The following is a 22,673-nucleotide window of genomic DNA, read 5'->3' as shown; positions in this document are numbered from 1 at the left end:
AGGAGTTATGAGGAAAAATTGAATGAGTTGAACCTTTTCAGTATAAACACATACTTCAGGGACCTACAAAACTTGACTTGGTGTTAGCTTGGAGAAATAAGTTGGCAAGCTTTCTTGGGCTGAAAGGCCTGTTCTCACTGAAATAATGATCTAAAGTGGAACAAAGGGTTTAGTAGTAGTGGAAATATAAGTAAAGTGCAGTTTTTGTGCACCTGTGACACAGATGGGTATAGGGAGGAATCAGAGATTATTTGAAGCATAACTACAGAATTTCAATAGGTCAAAGCAGAGCAAAGGTAAAGTTCAGATTGACTCTCGAAGTATAAGAGGTTCAGGGCAGATGAGTTGCCACCAGTGTTCTGAGTAGAATATAAGAAGTCTCAAATGCATTGAGAGTGTGGGTCATAGTTATTGAATTTCAGCAAAGATCATGTATCAGAAATTCTCAGACATGCAGTATTAATCAAGTGATGGTTTTTGAATCTCAAGATAGCCCAACCCCTGGTTGTTTTCAGGCTTTACTGCTTGAGAGTTATTGACTAATTACCTGCGACATAATGAAAAACATACTGTTTTATTTTTAAGGAGAACTTGTCTGTGAAATTTAAATAAACCTTGTTTTTATATTGCTACACGTTTAGCTTAGAAATGTTGCACAGTTTCAACTGTAGACTTTGCAACAGCTAAAATGTCTATCCATTCTTTTATAATATCTTGGTTAGTCTCTATAGTGGTTTACCGTAACCCTTTAAAACTTTCGTAGTCACTCTTAACTGGCTGAAGATTTCAAGACATAACACTCTAATTTTGTCCCATCTTCATAGGCCTGCCATTTCTTTAGTAATACTGTAAGTTAAATAGACGTACTTGAAAAATACTAGTAGAAATTAAAAGGAAGTGTCTTGCACAAAGAAAATAGGAAGCAATTTATAATGGAAAAGATTATTGCAATCTGGAATAAATTCTGGAGTCATGTAATTGAATTGGAATCCTTGGTAACTTTTAAGGAGTAATTTGGTAAAATATTTGGAACCCTTAGCCAACTAAGCAAGCTTGATGAAATAATTACTTTGTTTATTCTCATTTGTCATATTTCTCTTGTTTTAATATTCTCTATAGAAGATTTAAAATATAATTTTTAATTTGTACAACCTTGCTTTTTATGTCATTGTAGTATCTGTACATTCATTGATGCATCCTTATAGGGAATAGAATTTTGCAGATAATGTTTTAGTGATGAATTTTCTCAGTACTATTGAAAATGTAAGGGCCTGTTTAAGTCTGAAGTGACAGCCGTATATATTACAGTCCAATAACTTAGCCGTTTGTTCTCTGTTTTCATAGACGTAAGGGAGCATTGAAGAGAAGTCTGAAATATTTTTAGTGAAGCTTGACAAGCAGTGCTTAAATTTTTAAACAATATTTTTGTTTTGATCCATCTATGTTTACTGTATATGTTACCTTTCATAGAGGCCACTACTTTAAGATAATCAAAAAAAGTTTTTAAGGAATTGTCACTTCAGCATATTCTGTAAATAAAAGTATACAAAAACATGACAAGAATTAAACATTATGAAGATTTTAACACATTGTAATAGTTGTGGTGAAGCAAGCGAGCAGCAAAGTAATCCATTCCCTTTCTAAAGTCACCTTTTCCATTACAGTTTTGCAGAGGTCTGGACCTAGTGTCTGATCTGTAACTAATCCCAGTTGTAGAGGACCTAAGGTAAAAGTAGGGGTGGTACAGGATTACACAAATTTCCTACGTAGCACAGCTTTTCTCTTTATTCAGTGTGGGACTATGGGTTTCCATCAAAGTTTTGCTGAGAAAAAATACTTTTTTTTTTACAAACAAATATAAAGCACAGCAGCATCCTTGATCTGATTTAGTTTTAGATTGAAGTAAATCCTAACTATGAAATAAACTGGTCTTTCATGGTTCTAATGGACTGGAAGATTTGCCCTGTGGTCCAAATGTTATGCAGCCCAAGGCTATAATCAATCTGTCATACAGGGATCATTTAGAGTTTTTAACTTATAGCATTTTTCTTTTACATATATTTCAAAGATGGAATTGGTTGAGAACAGGTAATTTAGTCCAATATATCTCACAATTTAACAATTTAATTAAGTTGTAGAAGTATCAGGGACTTGGGAGTTGAAGGTTCCCAGGGTGCTAAGATCTAAAACATTTTTTTTTTGTTCCATGTGTCACTATACTTTACTCATTTCATATTTTTAAGCATGGCTGTCATTTCAGGTCATAGCTTTCATTTGCTTAAGCTGAAAAGGTTGTGGAAAAAATCCAGTCATTCTTATGTGAACTTTCTCTATCATTTCAACAGCTATCTAGTAAATGGAAAAACAAAATTGTATATTCCATAAACTGGCTGTGTAACCGGTTATCCAGATTGAGCATAGCTGCTCTTGATTTGTACTTCAAATAGCATGGGACATGTGTGCCACATTACTTATATCTTATTGGCCTTTTTTAAGCTCAAGTTTATTATAAGGTCTACATAGTAGATAGATAGATACTTTATTAATCTCAAGGGGAAATTCACATACTCCAGCAGCAGCATACTGATAAAAAATAGTAGAATAACTTACTTGCATTTCTCCTAAGAATAGTGACAGTAATGTAATATAAACACAAAAAACATACTGTACATACACTTGAGTAAGGCCTTTAACCTGAAAATTGCTCCAGAGGCACTGTACAATGGTTGACCATGCGCTCTGATTCCTAAAGGTCATGTGAAAAGACAATTCCACCTTGGGGGGTTAATACAGTATTCCAAATCAAATCAAAATACATGAAATTAAACATATACTGTATACCAATATATACCAGAACGCTGAGCGCTTGTTATTATGACTAGCTATTTAATAACCTTGCATTATAGCACTGTTAATATGACTGACTGTTCAGTAATCATATGACTTGTGGATAGAAACTGGACAGGCCAGAATCAACGAGTATGAATAGTCCCAAAGCAATAGCAGAAGGGATTAGTGAATAGAGCAAATGTGCAGGATGGCTAAAGTCGTAACAAGTCATGTTTGACTTTCTAAGGCAGCATGTGTTATATATGTCCTGAACAGGAGGCAAGTGGGTGTCGGCATAATTTTGTGCCTCCACCACTCTTTGCAGTTTGTTATGATCATTAGCTGAGCAGGTGCCATGCCAGGATGTGTTGCAATCAGTTAGGATGGAACTGCAGTTTGCATCTATAGAAGAGAGTGAGAACAGATGGAGAAATACAAGCTTTCCTCGGATCTTTAGTGAATACAGAAGTAATTTTCTGTATATTTACTGTATAAAAGTCAATGTATGTGTGTGTGTATGTTCCAGCATCACTTCTGAACGGCTGGAGCGATTTTCATGAAACTTGGTGCACGTGTTTCTCATTGGTCGTCTAAAAATACTGTAAAGTGAAATCACCCCTAACCCACTCCCTTCTGGGTAGGATGGGGGGTGAACTTACGGTCTTGTATGCATGTTATCATCCAGTTGACATACAGAACAACCACCAGAAGGCGAACTGGAGTTGACTACCATCATTCTTTATATTTGAGTACCACCGCACCCCTATTGCTTTTGAAATTAAATAGAGTTGGCCGGTTCCAAGTGTCAACTGAATGATAACATATATACAAGACCGCACGACAAGCACATTAGCGAGTCTTCATTGTTTGTTAATTTATTTTTGTTCTTAAGATGTGTGTATTTTTTTTAGTTATATTTATCTCAAACAATTATAAAAAAAAAACAACTTTATTTTCTTCCCGTCTCTTGGTATTTCAGCTAGTGAGTTATAATAAAGCAGCAATATAAAGCATCATGCCACCTTTGTAAAGATGTTTTTTGCTCAGGTCCTTCCTTTGCAGTTCAAATTATGCTTATAAATGGAAAGGGGTTTGAAGACAATGGCAAATAATATTGGTTTTAAAAGAAATTCTGATTTCACATTTTAAATCAGAATTTATATTATTTACACTAACTGACATCTGTAAGCTGCAGTATGACAGGCAGACAGTACAGTGCAATGACCGAAGCACTGGACTTTAAACTACAAGGTTAGTGGTTAAGTTTTTGCCTCAGTATGTGACCATGAGCAAGTCATTGAAGCTGCTTATGCTCTAACTGTAATGCATCCTGATCTTGGATGAAGTCATTAGTCAGATAAATAATGATAAATGAATAGTTAAGCCCATGCGGATATACTGGATCCAATCACTGGTTTTTGTATTCTGGTGAATAATTAACCTCATTTATTGTTACTATCAAATGTCTGTAAATATTCTTGTGGATAATAAGGAAGAGCATTCTCTTTCCTGTTGATAAGAACTTTGGCAAGAATTTTCAGTGTTCGGTAGGATATTGTTTTGTAGCATATGCATTCTACAAGGTATTTCTCTTGGGGAAAGCACAAATTGACTAATGGTAATAGTGTTTTAGGTACAAGCTTTTTTCTTCTTTGGCTTTTGCAAATATATATATTAATGGAGAGCTTTTGTTTTTTTTTTTTGTTTTGTGCCCTTCCCCTACCATAATCTATTAGCTATGGGGGGGAGGCAAAAGCCTTAGATTCATCAAAGATTTCTATCTCTGGTTTTAGATCAGCGACCCTTTAATACAATTTCCCATGCTGTGGCAACCCCAACCATACAATTATTTTCGTTGCTACATCATAACTGTAATTTTGCTACTGTTATGAATTGTAATGTAAATATCTGATATGCAGGATGTATTTTCATTGTTACAAATTGAACATAATTAAAGCGTAGTGATTAATAACAAAAACAATATGTAATTGTATATTGTGAAATATTTATTTCTAATTACAAATAAATAAAATTTTGTCTTTATGACTTACGTTTATTTGGTTTTCTTCATTGTGTATTGAACTGTATTCACCGTATTCATGTTGTATACTTATGTGAAAATTTGAAAAGCATGGCGTAGCTTGGGTAACAGTCATACTATAACAACAGTAAACTACTTTGCTACAAAATTGTTGTGACAGTACGCGTAAAAAGCCAACTTTCGTGCGAAGGTTGAGGCTGCCTCTTTCTCACCAGATCAGAAATTCTCGGGGCAGTCTTTGCAAGAGCACAATGAAGATCATCTTCTGCAACAAGTCTACTTCTGTATTTAGACTTGATAACCAACAAGCTGGAAAACCTTGTTTCACAAAGATATGTTGTTGGAAATAGAAGAAGAAGTGTGTAAATCCCTGCAACATCACGCCGTTCGATGTACAGTGATGTAAACAGTTAAAAATAATAAGGTTATGACAATTAAAACGTTTGAAATTTTTCTGATTCAATTGTCTGCAACATCTATCCTCGAATTACAATTATAGTAAAAAACTAGTAATTACCAATGGAAAAAATTTGTAAAATAACAAGTTTTACACATTAGAATAGACAAAACCCATATTTCCAATGGTCTTAGGCGACCCCCGACTGGGTCGCGACCCACAGGTTGAGAACCGCTGTTTTAGATGGATCTTGACGTTTTAGTTCCCCTTTATAATGAAAAAAAATCAATATTTTGATGATGGGTGTGTGTCACAGTTTCTTGAGGATGGTCTAAAGCTAAAACGGCTAGATGGAAAAACACCAAACTCGAACCTTAAGCCTGCTATGAGATGACGATGTGCTGATTAATTTTTGAGCCGAATCGTGCAAGAGAAAGCGGCACTGTAGAGGAACCCCCAAATACCATAATTCAGAAATGAATTATGAATTCTTCTCGTCAATTGCTATCGTAATGACTTATTTTATGTTTAGAAAGATTAGCATTGGTAAATAATTGCTGAAATGTTATGGAATAGTTAAGGTAACTTGGTTCGTAGGACACAAAGCCTACTGATGCTGACATCCAATTTTTTTTATTTATATTCTGCTGGACAAGAGTCTGTGACTGCAGCTTTTCTGCTTTATAGAGTTTTAGTTATGTTTAAATTATCAAAGAGTGTTAAAGGTTTCTTCAGCTTTTTGTATATAATACCTGAAGTTGAAATAAAGAGTGAAGCATCTTATATTATTACTTAACTATGTCCTTTACTTTTCTGTGTTTGTTTACTTCGGTTCTGATGGTATGTTTCATTTATGCAATAGTATTCTGACCTTGTGTATATATTTCATGTGCTAACATTTTAACATTCTCTCTCTTTATAAGGTGAATGAAATTATTTAACAAAGCGTTTCTCTTTTTAATAAACTGAATTCTGTTTGTAAGGCCAATCTTTTCCCGTAATACTGAGCAATTGGTGGTCTTTTTAAATTTAGAAATGTGATCAATTTTCTTGCATTTCTGGGTTTCTGCTTTTGTGTGAAGAGCAAAATATTATTTGACCCCACGTATATATGCTCCAAATGTCTCCCAAGGTCCTCTGGCAGAAATCTTGTTAATTTTAATAAAAATAGCAATGTATTAATGCTCCGAGTTTCCAAATAAGTGGAGCATTATCAGAACAATAATGTTTAATTGTGACACTTGAGAGAACATAAAATATTTTTTTATCAATATGTAGCGGGGCTACATAGTAATAGTGTCAAATGTTAGTACTGAGTGCGTCTTGTTTCCATCGTCCCGTTTGCCGTTTGTGTGCGTCAGTAAATGTCGTCCCCGTAAATACAAAGGGGGACGGATGATGGAAGGAAACCGCAGCCCCAAATCTGGAAAACACCTGTTAAATATCAATCAATTACATCCAGCACAGGACTATTTAAGCAATCAGGAGGAAAAAAAGAGGAGAGAGGAAAGGAGAAAGAAGGAGACCATTTTTTCTGAACCACAAAGCAACTTACCTGCTGTTTTTTCACATCACGCTTTTATCCTAGTTTGTTGTTCATTCCGCCAGACTGTCTTCCATCCCTGATCTGCAGAGACCCCGGGGTCAGATCATCATCCACCACGCGCCGAGGAATCACGGTGAAGTTGCTCCATTTGCCGGGAAATTCAAACAACTCGCTTATCTCTCGTACAGTCATCCGTCTGCAGGACAATTTTTATAACCGGATTATAATTCACGATCATTCATTCCGTTTATCATTCATTGTTGTTATTCGTTGTTTGTTATATGTTACAGGGGCAAGGTAGGTTTTGTTGTATTTATATATGGTGGTGTCACGTTGTTGCTGTGGTGGAGGGTTACACATGTATATATATTTTTCTATTTATTTATTTTGCATATTTCTTGTTATTCCATTTAATACAATTAATCAGTTTAATTTTACATATCTGCTTTTCTGTTGTGCTTATATTTACACCGTCGATTGTGGGGAAACGTTTCATTTGTTAGAGGTACGGCTTGATATTTAGATTCATTCTCAGAAAATTATCCAGGCCACAGGTCTTGGAGGTGTAGCTGCCGGCTGGGAAAGGGGTTGGCTGTTACAAACAATTAGTTTGTGCGTATGTGTAATGCACTTATCAGAAATAAAAGAATATTTTCTTGAATATGGTTGGAGATACCTCTATGGCTTTGATAATTTAGTTACTGTATTTTTAATAAAATGGGAAATTTTTAGGGGATTTTAGGATAATACTGTTGTAGCTAAAGATGAGTAATGTAAAGCTAGGTTTATTCACATTTTAAATTTCAGAGCTACAGTATATGTTTGTGATTTTATATATATATATATATATATATATATATATGGAAGGAACATCAGCTATGAGTTCTTAATCATCCTATTTAAGTGAATATACAATATATTAGGCAGAATTAGTCTTTTTTCATTCAGTTGTCCCACTTCTAAAAGGCTTCTGAATAAAAAATGACCTCAGAGACAAGACAGTTGTTTGGTTTATGAAACCATATTCCTACTCCTCTGGTTTTATTGCTGTTACTGGAATGAAGTACCTCTCCAATCTTTTCTTCCTTTTATCAACACTTATTAGTATATGTAAGTATCAGTAAATGTAAGTTCTAAGATTATATTGATTGGTACTGTATGCCACTTGCTCCGAAGCATTACACTGATTTTGATTTGATTGAATTACCTTCCACCTCAGGATTGTTTACATCTTTTGTTACAGATAGTAAAATTCTAGCAATAAATATAGTTGCTCATGTCTTGAAACATTTTGGCCCCTGCTTCCCAAAACTAGTCATTACCTAGAAGCAATGAGTGAAATGCCATATGGTAATCAGGGGTCCCGTCAATGGTCCACTTTTGACTGAACATTGAAATCTTACTCTGGTACTGTGGAATATATACAATGAATATGCTATGGTTTATGCAATCACTTAGGTATTATTAATGAAGGATTGCTACTCTTCTCTGACCATTTCCTTCTAAATGTCTACTCCCCTTAAAGTGAACTCAGATCAATGCCCCAAGGCTGCTGCCTGCTGGGAATTGAAGTCGTCTCAGTAGCACAAGTTCACGTTCAGTGTAATAATAGGCTTGTGCACTGAACAACAATAAACAGCAAAACTATACTCCAAAAGCCTAATAAGACAGGTGATTTTATTTTCCTGTGCTTACAGACTCAAATGCCTCTAAAACAAATGTGGCTAGCTTTGCTCTGTTCCTGACCTGAACACCTTTGGTATCATGATATCAACAACAATCACCATCACATTCTTCGTAATTGCTAAGATAATGTCCAATTAAGGCAAGCACTTAATTTGTTTCCTATGAAAGTCTTTGCTAAATTTCTCATATCTTCCTCATTTAAAAGAATCACTCCTATTTTTTGGCTGACTCAAACATCTTGTCCCATCCAGCCTGTGAAGACCTTTCTGCGTGCTGCTACTATTTCTTGCAAATTCTGTAATGGTACTGAGTCATTTATAACACCATAACATTTGCTTAAAATTTATTTTCAGGGGCTTTCAAGAGGGTTTTAGATTACCCCAGAGCAACACTATATTGCACACCTTACCTTAAAGCACAAACTTATGTTTTTGGGAAGGCAGAGGTTGATATAAAATTCCACCCATCCAAAGTATTGCTTTTTATTCTGTAATAAAAAATAATTTGTGATAGTATGTTGTAGCATACAGTTGTTTTCTGCGTACTCTTAAGTCAACATGCACTTTAAATTTTCAAACCTACTTAATTCAATTCAGGGTCAAAGTGTGCTTCAGCCTATAAAATCAGACTAGTTTGTGTGAAATAACATTTAAATAAGGAATTCCATTTTAAAAAGAATTTCCAAGTATTACACAATTAGGTGACATGCACATTGACTTCATTTTATCAGATTGTATTCTTTTTTTAATCCTCCACTGAAATTTCCAAATTTTATCTGGCCTTTTAATCCAGAGTGATATAATTAGTTGTGCTCACTCTATTCGTTGCTGGGTCTAAATTGGTTGTTGTTATTACTGGAAGAAAAGGATGGTTACAGCAGATGGTAAGTATACTGGGAAATCTTAGCTAGATGTCCTGCTTTGATATGTGTAAAGTTTGCTAAACGAGTGGCAATGATCAATACTAAAGGTAGAAAAAGTTAAAGTATTACATGAAAGCTACAAATTTCTGATTTTTTTGAAAACTTGGAAAACAAAAAGAAAGCTCAATCCTTCCATGTTACAAAAGATACACTTTTATTCAGTATGTTTTTCTCTTACAGTATCACTCTTGACAATAGTGTACAACATACAATAGGATGAGGTGGGACCGGTGTGATAAATTTAATTTATAACAAAAAATATAATGACAATCTGAATAAAAAGGATTAGATCTACAAGTACTAAAAGTCTGATGGCATTTACATAACTTATTTCTGTACCGAAAGTTCTGAAATCCAGTAGAGGTTTAGTATCTTCTGAATGTCTGGCAAAAATTTTTGACACTTTCATTTTCTTTCCTCTTAACAGGTTGGGCTTACTTTTTAGGGGTGAAGTACCTTCACAATGAGCCGCCCACCATCACAACAGATCCAGGTCTGTGGCTCCTGGGAGATGAAGGAGCGTCTTGGCACAGGAGGCTTTGGCAATGTCATGAGGTGGCAGAACAAGGTAACTTATGTTTTGAGTTGTTTGAACCACCACAATTCTTGTCATGTGGTTATCATCAGTGGCATAAACAAGATACTCTATATTAGAATTCTATTATACACTATATTGGAAGAAGTACCATATTAGAAGGGAGGTGTGTTGCAAAAGGAAATAAATACACCTATGTATTACAAAATAGTAAAGCTATCTGTCCCACTTGGGCCATACGCCAGATCAGTCTCTTTAGGTACCTAACATGTGGTTGCTCAAATAGAGCTTTTTAATAATAAAAATGATTATTGTTGTTATTGCCATGATTTCTCAGATTCTATTTCTCATTGTTACTACTAAAACTCCAAAGCTGTCTGACAGCTTACAGTTATTTATACCCAAATGTGAGGTTTATTCTGTTTTACAGTTATTTATGTCTTTATAGTTTTTATTTATTCCTTTCCTTTAATATGCCATCACCCTGCTACACTTACTATCTATAACTTGGATTTTGGTTAATCTGAACCTTAGAGATTTAGTGACTACAAGTTTTCTTTCAGAGTAATTTTTTATTTAGAAATAATTTCTCAGAATTAATGGAAAATGTTATTATAGTTTTTATTTATTCCTTTCCTTTAATATGCCATCTCCCTGCTACACTTACTATCTGTAACTTGGATTTTGGTTAATGTGAACCTTAGAGATTTAGTGACTACAAGTTTTCTTTCAGAGTAATTTCTTATTTAGAATTAATTTCTCAGAATTAATGGAAAATGTTATTACATTTGACTTTTTGTTTATACCCCCATTCTGTAGCAAGCAAAATTCATACCTACTTTTACAGCAACAAGCTTTAGTTTTATACCCCAAAAACACACTTCTAAAGACATTGAAGTGTCCATTCATGAAGGGAGGCAGACCTAAGTGATTACCCTAAACCTTCTTTCCATTGCTTGGATTAAAGAGTTAAAGTGCCCTTCCTAAGCCTTTACATTGTTAAATGGATACAGTTTGTTTCCTAAGACTGCTTACTTCATAACACCCAAATTGCCTGTATACTGTATTTAATTGTTGGGGGAAATTTGACTGTAGTGTAGGCTTTATAAAATTTTACTAATTAGAAACAGTTGATTTTGAAATATTTGTTTAAAAATACTTGCGTATGTCAATCAGCACTTACATGAAATTACAACTTAACCTTAAAGTGTTTACCTGAAGTGTTATATTAAGAGCCCTGATCTTGTTTTTGAGTGACAGCACACAAGTCCACGCAGTTTGGTTTGTTGTGCGAGCCACACTTAATGTATGAAAGTTTGTAGAAGAAGGGTGATATGGTAATGTATAGAGTACATGTGAAAGCTCCATTGATATATTTTTACCTTCTCTTTATAAGGAAACAGAGGAACAGATTGCCATCAAACAGTGCCGTCAGGAGTTGAGTCCAAGAAATCGAGAGAGGTGGTGCCTAGAGATTCAAATTATGAAAAAGTGAGTTCATTCTCTAAACATTCCAGATAAAGATGCATCTCTGCATGTTAATCTTTGAGCTCATTATAATGGTGAGGCTGGCTAGTAAAGGAATACTGCACCCAAAACATGATCTTTTATATTGTAGTGATCATCTGAGAAAAAGCAGAAATCTCACATTGCCCTGATACAATGGTCTTGAACATCAGCAAATAATATCAAAACTTCCATTAAAAAATGTCAAATTACTCATGTCTCATAATCCAATTATTAAGTATCTAGTCATACACTAAGTGTCTTAAATTTGTATTTTTACTAAAATATTGTTAGATAAACCATTTTTGGAAAATCCAACACTGTTGTGCATGACAGTAAAGTGCACAAAGATGTGATTAAACTTTTGAAATAAAGGCCCTCCTTCCTCATTATTTCCCATTAGTCTTTCATACTCCTTGGCTACCCTGATGTCTCACATTTTAATCACCTGTAGTACTTCTGAGCCGTTTCTCTTCAGTTTGTGAAATTACACAGGTGAATAAATCTTCTGCTTGTTGAAGTATATACATTATGCACAAATGTGATGCATTCTTTCCATCTGCTAATGCTTCTGCATGTTTATGTTTTATCTTTTAATCTCTGATTATACACTTGCTGTGCAAGTGTTGATATCACATGAAGCACTATGGTAACCATTGAATAAGCTTATTTATTTATGAGCATATCTGTTGACCAGCAAAATGGGGGTTGGGAAGGTGCGACTTTAATTCAATAGATCAGGACTATTTATGTGCACTTCCACTTCCTGTAAATGGTAAATTGAGATTTTCTTATAGCCTTTTCATATTGCTTACTGTTTAGATAGATAGATAGATAAATACATACATACATACACACTCACTCACTCACTCACTCACTTACTTACTTACTTTACTCAATCAATCAATCAATCCTCAAAGGGAAATTAACATTTAAGATGCTCCCCGTTGAGGTCAGTTTTAGCAGGTATTTTTTTATCTACATCAAAGCATGAAATTTAAATTTTGTCTTTTTGATCACTACAAACAATGCAGAGTGAGTAACAGATGGAAAAAATATAATTTATGGATGGAATATTCCATTAAGAAGATGACCAACCTCATTTTTACATTTTGATCTTGTGGCCAGTCTGGTGAGATCTCCTTGGATTGTACATTTTCCAAATATGGTTGGACAGTCTAATTGGCTAAGTTTAAAATAATATTGCCCACGGCTTTTGTGACTATGGCCCGGGTTGTGGTAGAGAGATGTGGGATTGAAGCTAAATAAAACTTTCCAGATGAGTAACAGTTAGGATTCAGAAACACATGGGATTTTTTTAATAAACACTTTACCACCCTCAGAGTTCAGATGTATTTTATTCTGAATTGCATTACACAGAGTTGTTTAGCATTTGACTGTCTGTGTATAAACCGTAGAGTTGTGTTTAAGATATTCTAGCTTTGGGTGTGTGACATTATTAATCTTATTAATACTAGCAGACTCCCTGAAATGGTCTTTGTTCTTCATTATTTTCTTCAGTTTACTTCACACAGTGACTTCCACAAGATGTTTCACAAAGTCATTAACAAGATGATAATGATGGGCTTTCATTCCTTAAACCTTTTTTTTTAATCTGTTTGAGTTGTATTGCTTTTTAATTTTGGCTCAGTTCTTCCTGTTAAGCTTAATATGCAAAAGAGTCAATTTTTAAATATTTTCTCAACTTATAGTCGAATTAATTCCAAAGCAGTTCAGCATTAGCTGTTCATTTCATCTTCTTTCATGTACAAAAACCAAGAACACTGCAGTCTTCCATTAAAGAACAATTATTTTTAAACAAAAATGTTTCACTATTACCCTATTCTTTTATATTCCATCTGATTTAATGATTATTTTTACTGTTGGTCAGTGGTTACCTGTAACCTATCTAGTTCTTATTGTTGTCTGTTTAACGCCCTGAAAAGAACTTTGTTGTGCTACGTTATATCAACTCCTGATTCAGATTATTTCTTTTTGCACAGTACATTTCTTGCTGATATTTATGTTACGAAATCGACTGAATTCCTGCAGTTATTTCATCCACAGTTATTAGAGGGGCATGCAAAACAATGGTCCAGGTCCTGTTATTTTCTTTGCGTTTATCTGTAAACTGAAAAAATGAATGAAATTTATTTGATATTTGAAGTACCTTACTAATAAAAAGTTAAGTTGTTTCTATGTTGTTCTGCTGAAGGAAGGGGCTAAGCAATGTTACACTGGTACTTGCTCAAATTTACATTTATATATTTGTGTGTATAAGTGCCTGAGGCCTACAACCATTTGTGAATTAATCTTTCCAGCTTATTTTACACTGCAGTGCAGCATGAGCAGGCAAAAGGTTTTACCCAAATGTGTACAGTTGTTTACCTTGATGGGTGTTAGGACAGGACTTGGGAGGAAAACCAGAACCAGCTTTATTTAATACATTAGGCTTAATATTATTATTATTATTATTATTATTATTATTATTATTATTATTTTTTGTGGATGGAAAGTTTTTTTTTTTACTTTAACTTGATTGCTTGTTTTTTAAATGGAAATACTACAAATAAATGTTTTGAATGTTAAAAAGGTATATTTGTATATATTGGTGCATGCATAACTGGTCAGTTGTGAATTTTCATATTTTAATTCTGTAAAAATCTTTCTAAAGTAATATGCACATAAAATGATATACTCAAAAGGACATCATTTTTACTTTATCAAAGACTGAGGTCACATTTTTCTTTATTAAATATTTTTGTAACAATAAATCATATTTAAAAATGATGGCAATAATAGAATGTACCTACGTTTATTAGTAGAGTGATTAAAATACATGTTTTTAAATATCCTTTTATAATATCATGTTTTTAAAAATCAAGCCCAAATAGCTTTCATAGACATCAGATTCCAAGTCAAGTGATGTAAAAATTGTATTGATTGATAGACTGCTGTTAGTTTGGAGGAACTTTTTCTAATTGTTGTTCATATTGATTAGCACATAAAAGTACAAAAGTTCACTGTACTCAGTACATGTGACAGTAATGACCCTATTAAATGACCCTATTAAAAATATAATTGTTGAATGAAATAATTGGAGAGTTAAAATTAATGTTGAAATCGTTTGCACGTGAACAAAATCAATCAATCAATCAGTCAACATTTATTTATATAGCACTTATTCATACCAAAAAATGTAGCTCATAGTGCTTTACAAAATGAATAGAAAAATAGAAGACACAATAAAAAATAAACATAAGTCAACATTAATTAACATAGAATAAGAGTAAGGTCCGATGGCCAGGGTGGACAGAAAAAACAAAAAAACTCCAAGAGCTGGAGAAAAAAAATAAAATCTGTAGGGGTTCCAGACCACGAGACCGCCCAGTCCCCTCTGAGCAATCTACCTAACATAAGTCAAACAGTCCTCTTTGTATTTAGGGTTTTCATGGAAGGACCTGATGATGATGGTCACGTAGACTTCTGGCTTTCAGTCCATCAATGTTGGTGCATCATGATGCTTTGAGTAGGTGGAGGTGGCGCAGGCCGCCACCACAAAGAAACCGGAAAAAGAAACAGAAGAGAGAGTAGGGGTCAGTACGGATTTTGGAGCCACTGTGAATAGTTATTATGATGAATTGAACATAAAAAGCTGATGAGATAGTGGGATTCTGGCTGTATATGTGACTCTTCTGATATCTCTGTAAGCTATACTGGGGAACTGATTTGCTGTTAGGACCAGCAATTGGATGAGTTAAGGAGAGGCATACAGTAGATAAGCTGGAATAACATCTTATCACTAAATTGAAAAGAGTAAATTAATCAGTCACACAGAATGTTGATTTCTGTTTTAAAACAGTTCCATTTCAAAAATTATCCAATGTCTTTAAAATAGGAATTTTGAAATTAAAAAAGTACAGTATTCTGAATTTGAGTTACGGTACTTTTCGTTTCAGATTTCCCTATGGAATAAATATACCAAATATACCACATTTTAATGACAAATAATTGCAATTAACAGGTTTAAAAAAAATAAGAACAGAAGTGCTTCTATGATGTACACTTCACTATAATGGGTAGTCCTCATTATTGATTTAAATACTGTGACTGAAGGGGACTCTTTAACATTTGTACAAAGATCTTTCCAGAATCTGACATCCTTATTGCTAAAGGCCATGTCTGCGACAGTTGTTTTATTTGCCCTTGGAATTTAAGCAGGCGTCTGTGTTCAGATTACTGTGCCTGCTTTCAAGTAAAGGCATGAATGAGTTTATAGGGTAAGGAGAGGCCAGGGCTTTTAAAGTTTAATATTTCTTAGAAGGTGAACTTAAAAAGCAGTTCTAGATTTAATTGGAAGCCAATGTAGTGATTAAAGTTATAGGGTTTTAGTTCTACTTATGATTTTTGTAGCAGTGTTTTGAATTAACTATAGAACAGTAAAGAAAATGTTTAACTGCCCAATTATGCAGTGCAGTAGTCAGTTTTTCTAGAATGTACTGGCAGGATAGAGAAAGTGAATAAATGTGTCGGCTAAAGTTTAAAATTGTTTATACTAAAGAAGATATCACTGAACCTAGAATTTATAAAATATTATTAAGATAAGATAGTCCATCTCTGTGATATTAACAAGGTAGTTGGCTGTTTTGAATTTGCATGTTCTCCCCTTTTCTGTGTGGAAATTCCTCTTGCAATGCAAAGATGTTAATGTTAGGTTGATTGGCTGTTCTGAATTGATCTTGTGTGAGTGTGAGTGGGTAAACATGTGGAAAACATTTTATGTAGAAAAGTGCTAACTGCTTTGTTTCTCTTCATGGTATTCTCATGTAGCACTTGATGCTCTACTTCCAAGTTGTTTGCCTGCTTATAGAAAATCATTTTCATCTGAGATAAAGGACCATTGTAATCATTGGGTAGAAGGGTAATGTCATCAGATTGGCCAGCACTAACTCACTTATGGAATAGCCAATAAAGTAGGCAGCTAGTTAGCCAAGGTCTTTAGGACTCCTTTTCTACAATTTGGCAGTGGTTCTATAATTAGCTAATGAACCAATGATGTTGTTTTTCATGTATGTTAATTAGTTTCTGCTTTGTTTTTGAAGTATTTGGACCAATCTGTATCCTTATATGTGATAGTTCTGTGATGTAATCTAGTCTTGAATTTCGATGTGTAGTTTACTATTGTATTGTATTTCTGCAGTGACAATGATAGACTGGCCAACTAACCGTGTGAAGAGGATTACTTGTGTTCTTTTTTGTGTATTGTATTTTCCCCCATTTTTTGACACCAAGATTTCTTCCATTGTTTTTTTTTTTTTTTGGGGAGTATTTTTTCTTGTCTTTTTAGGGAGTCAATGCTGTGGATGGGCTGTTAAAAATCAGCCTATTGAGGCATTCCTTGGTTTTTAGTTGACGAGAATATGGATTTTGCAAGTTATGGAGCTTTACTTTCATATTTGAGGTAGAATTTTATTTCACTACTTTAGGAATTTTTTTTTCCTTTTAAATTTTAATGGTGTCTTGCCTGTTGTTAGAATTTGATATTCTGGTTTTGACTCTTACTCTTTGTTTTGAGTTGATTTATTTCTTAATGTTTTTGGCTTTGGTTATTATTAGGCTTTTCTTGGTGAACAACTTTTTATAATTCCATTCTTACTACAACTAAGCACTGTGGACTAAGCCCCGGACACAGACAGGCAGACATGTTGTTAAGCACCACCACACGTTTATTTACAAGTCCAACTATTTACAAAGTGCACCAAAACCCCAAACTCCCCAAAGTCCAGGCCTCTCACACTCTCTGCCTTTCTCTTCGGACCGCCTCCATTCCTCTTCTTCAAGCTCTTGTCCTCTCCTCACCCGACTTCAGCCTTGAATGAAGGGAGGCGGCCCCTTTTATAACCACCCAGATGTGCTCCAGGTGTCCTGTACCCGGAAGAACTCCGGGTGTCCCCGATCCTCTTCCCCCCAGCACTTCTGGGTGAGGCAGAAGTGCTGAGGTCCAGGGCTCTCTAGTCATTTGGGGGCCCCCTGGCGGCGACCACGGGCCCCTACAGGGTTGAGCTTCCTAGCTTTCTACCCATGTTCCCCAAAGCAACCAGGGCGGTCGCCCCCTCGTAGTTTGGAGGAGGTGCAAGCCCTCCTCTGGTCCTCCTGGCTGTCCCAGCTGGGTAGCAGCCCCAGGCACTCGCCACAGCACTTATACTTACAACTAAGCACTTGAAAAATGAGTTGCGTGCTCTGAAGAGTTTATATTTTGTTTTCAAGTTTATTTTTTTTTTTCTGAAGTAAATCTGCATCTCCTGGTGAGCTTCATTAAAAATGTACTGGTGGGAAACTTGGGACAGTCGAGTTAGAAAAGAAGAAAGGCTAGGTGCAGCTGCAGTGTGAGTTTTCAAACTGTTTTGTGTTTTTCCTTGACTGGTATAACAATCAAATTCTATTGCACAAACCTTTGATTGTAAATCAGTGAATGTTATGCTAAGGCCTGATTCACACCTATACTTCTGCAGAAACACACATTTACACATTGATTTTCTCTGTGTGTTTTGTGCAGTGACTGGCAGTTTTAATGGATTTTAACACTTAAAGGTTTATATATTTTCATGTGCTAGTTATGTCTGTCTTAGAAGTATTGAGCAGAAAGCATCCTGTACATTGAAGTGCACCAGTTTAGTGTCCCCATTGGATCACATATGCATCCTAATTGAGCATGCATGCGTTTGCGTTATGTGAAGAAAACTGTAGCATCTGGAGAAAAACCCATGCAGACCTTTGTCCATACTCAGGCTAGGATTTGAATTCTAGATGTTGAGGACGTAGGACAAAGCCCTAACCACTGTGCTTATAGTGCTGATCCACCGTTGAAACAGCAAACCATTTTTTTCTCCATTAAAAGACAATATTCTGAAGAAAATGCCACTCTGTTTATTTGAATAGAAAATACATTTTGTGTTTTAATTTTGTCTCACCATGAAGAATTGTTCCTTAGTAGTAGTTACATATAACAAAAATATTATTAAGAAGATGTGTTACAAAGAAAGGTTTTTGTGGATTGCTGCTTTACAAAGAATTTGTGTGTTTATTTTTAGGTCTGTAGATTTAAAATAGGATTACTGCCTACTCACGTTGTCCCCCAACCACACCCATGTTTTCATTTAAAGTTGTGATATGTTGTTTTAAAATTTCTGTTACTATGGGTTCTCTCATTTAAAGCCTTCAGTTCTCCTAAAGACTAACTATTCTTTATTTTATTTTTCCAGTATTGGTAGTTTGTAAAAGAAAGGGAAGTCTCAAGTTGCTTATTTTTATTGTACTCAAAGAAATTGCCAAAAAAGATAGCATTTAGTATCAAGTAATGAATGTAAAAGTTGTTAATGCCTTTAGAAAATTTTGTGACTTAAATGTGAAGTAAAGCTGACATAATAGTTAAAATTGAATGCATACTGATGAACAATTATGAATGATATAGTAAAATATGATTACAAATATAGATATAATGTCTGCAAACAAAAACATGTACAGGTTGAGTCAAAATTATGTTGACATTTGAATGGCGGAAACATTTTATTCACAAACCATACTTCATATGTGCAAGATGATTTACAGGAATGTCTCATCCTGTTCGCCATCATGTTCAACAAATGTACCAAATGTGGCACATAAACTGTCCACAAAAATTGTATATAAGTATATACATAGCAGTACCATTAGTGTTAACATAAACTTTGAATATGTTTGCAAAAAAAGCTGTCACTTACTGAATTCACAATATGTGCTATATCCATGATCTTACAAAAAAATTGGAACTGATTTAACATTATGTACACTGCAATTGCAAACATATGGTTTTATTGAGGAGAAATCATAGTATAATTTATTTTAAAGATCTGTATAGTGTTATCGTTTCATGAGCCCTGGACCTTGGACATTGTTGGTTAGTATGTGGTTAGAAAGTCTTCTTGGTTCTGGTGGAGTGATAACATTAAATTAACAAATTGTCCTTGACAAAGAAAATTGCTTAGAGAAAACTGGGTTTCAGAAGGGCTCAAGGAGCCAAACTGAAAGCCTTTTACTTAGATATTTATTAAAATATACACTTTAGCACTGATTACCCAAGCATTTGGCTCTTCTATTTACATAGCTAGAATTATATGCATTCTTCCTAATGTAGCACCTTTTATGCTGAAAAAGAATAAGAAGAGGAAAAAAATATCTTAGCATAGTTTTTTTTCTTCAATTCCACACGGGGGTAAACACTAACATTATTCAAAGTTATTGTCTGTTTTTACATGCATTTTTATTACTCTTTAATTTAATATTGTTTTTGTATCAGTATGCTGCTGCTGGATTATGTGAATTTCCCCTTGGGATTAATAAAGTATCTATCTATCTATCTATCTATCTATCTATCTATCTATCTATCTATCTATCTATCTATCTATCTATCTATCTATCTATCTATCTATCTATCTATCTATCTATCTATCTATGTATGTATGTACTTGTGTTTCTCTCATTATGGGAGTATTGGAGCAGACATTTGTAAGGCTAGATGCTTTTCCTGATGCCATTCTCCTTTACCTTTTAAAATCATCTTTTATAACACACAATAGAAGCAGTGATCTTTTAGTGCCTGTTTTATTGAATTACGATGGATTTAATTAGGCTTTATGACACTGATCCTCAGAAAAAGTGAAAGAAATCTCTACAAACTGTTGTAAATTTGTGATCATGATTAAACAGAAAATTGCGTAACTATTTACCCTTTTTGCTATGATATGCCTAAATTATCACTAGTGCATCCAGTTGGTTCTAGCAGGCACATAATTTGTTCAGCGGAAATCATGAGTTTGTAGTCAAGGTGTTTCAAGTGAGTATATTATAAATATAGCTGTATTTGGAAGGTTCATCTGTTGGTGAGTCAGTTTCCTGGCAACAAAAGCAAGAAGACAAACCAATAATCCAAACAACTCATTGATATGGTTATTGAAAAGAACCAATCAAGGAGTGAATATATAAAAAAATCTAAGTCACTGAATATCTCCTGGAGTACAGTTTGGTAAATCATTAAAAAATGGAAGAATATGGCACAGCTCTTTTTATAGGCACTATATTTTACCCTTTGGGGTAGAAAGATGAGATTTGAGACCATTTGATGGAGGGGGCATGGGGGTAGTCTAAGGTTTACTTTAATTGTTGGTGACTTGAAATGGGCATGTTTGAGTGCAGGGCGTTTGTGGGGTGCCAGGAGTTGGAAATGATTTTGAGCAACACAATGTTTAAGAAGAAGAAAAACAAGTTCGCTTCAAATGAATCTGATGGTGTCAGGAGCACAATAAATTGGTGGCAAAAATGGTGGATCGGGGCTTTGTGAAAAATATGAAGGTGATCCTAAACGAGTGTTGTGTATCGAACCATTGGTGTATGATAGGAGATCTTTTAGAAAAAAGTAGGAGGAAGAGGAAGTATGGCCCTATGATGGCTGTCTTGCAGATGAAGGAGGAGAATATGAGAAGTACATTTGGTGAAACATTGGTAGCAAGATGATTTTTCTGAATCGTCAATTGTGAAACAATAAAGAATGTCTAATTGAAAATAACAGAAGGTGTTTCTCGTTGGACAGATGGACTACCAAGATACACAAAAAACGTAGCGGAATGCTGAAATAGAACTGAAACAATGAAGAATATCTAATTGAAAAAGCAGAAGTTGTTTCTGGATGGACAAACAAACCACCAATACACATGAAAACATGGTGGTGAAATGCTAGAGTAGGAATGACAGTTCAGAATGCTAGAGAAAAGAATTAGAGGATCAAATGAAAGTAAAATGTAGTTTATTTTCATAAATGGTTAAGTGTCTGTTTCTTGGTATTAGTGAATTTGCTCTCATTGCTGTCTTTTTTACTTTCTGTTCTATAAATTGTCCAAAAATTTGACCTCAAGATTTTGATGAATCTCAATGTTTTAGACCTCCCTGAGTCCAAAAATACAATTTTTTGAATTATGTCCACGTGTCTGTCTGTGTGTGTGTGTGTATGTGAACACGATAACTTGAGTATACTTTCAGTTAGGTCAACCAAATTTTGCATACAAGTATTAGGTACAAAACGTAGATTTCAATCAACTTATGCTATTTCTGCTAACCCGAAGTGGTACTTTTTTATTTATACAGCTGCAGAGTCCAATTTATTCAGCTTTACTTTTGTAGTAATTGTTCAGTATATTACTAATTTGATTTGATTTATTGTTGATGGTTCTTTAATGTACATAATATAAAAATATAATCATTGTCTTGTGATTTACTCCTCAAATATCCATCCCCATATTTGAGTATACAAGAAAGTCTAGGGGAGACTGCTCACGATTTTTTGCATTTGTTCCGAACATGTACCATCTGAACTATTGTAGATCCACTCCTTCTGAATCTGTAGAATTTCTATCATAATGCAGGAGAACTAGACATAAAGTAGACTGAAGCCATTTATGTGTTTACTAAATGGCTTTGGAAATTTAGCTTTTTGCCTCATCTTGTGGGAGAGCTATACTAAACAATTTTGGGACAGTTGAAGAGTCAACCAAGTTAGAAATAAAATATCAAATGTATTTTTAAAGCTGGCAGCAGAGCAAGTACCCACAGGAGATTCCACTGTTGGACATTAGCTTATGCAATTTTCCAGAATGGCTAGCTGTCTCGCCCACAGCCTACACAGGCATCATGCATGTTTCTTGGAAAATATGTGTGATGATTACCCACACAATCCCTATGCCACTGTCAGATATATGTAGCTGGTAGCTGTTTTTGACCAAGTTCAGCAAACTGATGCTAAAATTACCACCCCATCTGCTGCTTACTCCTGAGCTAAGTTGACACATTTTGCTTCTGTTTCTTTCTTTGTTTCTTTTGACTGCCAGGATAGGTGGGGTTGTAGAACAGGAAGTGGTAAGATTGTCTGGTGCACATATATTATTGTGATGTGGAACATAATGTCTGACCAAATTTTTTTATTTCTATGTTTTTTTTTATAGATGCCATAAAATTATCTATTTAAAGACATGTTTTACATTTAAGAATACTGCACACGTCTGAAAGTTTACTTTATTGTACAGAAATCATTTACAATTTTGTACTTTATCAACTGGCACAGGCACTATTGGTTCTCATGGCAATCTGACCGACTTAATAGGTAGAGTCACCAGAAACATGAAT

At 34.5% G+C, this 22,673-nt stretch overlaps 1 protein-coding gene across 1 annotated transcript in view; it reads left to right on the top strand.

Moving 5' to 3' along the window:
* ikbkb (inhibitor of nuclear factor kappa B kinase subunit beta) overlaps positions 1-22,673 on the top strand; it is an 87,998-nt gene that overhangs the window by 4,531 nt on the left and 60,794 nt on the right. The window contains exons 2-3 of the mRNA XM_039768286.1: positions 9,849-9,989; positions 11,353-11,447. Of these exons, the coding sequence (XP_039624220.1) occupies positions 9,885-9,989; positions 11,353-11,447 (200 nt within the window). The 5' untranslated portion in view covers positions 9,849-9,884. The remainder of the gene's footprint in view (positions 1-9,848; positions 9,990-11,352; positions 11,448-22,673) is intronic.

This window comes from Polypterus senegalus, chromosome 11, assembly GCF_016835505.1.
Source record: "Polypterus senegalus isolate Bchr_013 chromosome 11, ASM1683550v1, whole genome shotgun sequence".
NCBI lineage: Eukaryota > Metazoa > Chordata > Cladistia > Polypteriformes > Polypteridae > Polypterus > Polypterus senegalus.
This window is presented reverse-complemented; position numbering and strand designations above follow the sequence as displayed.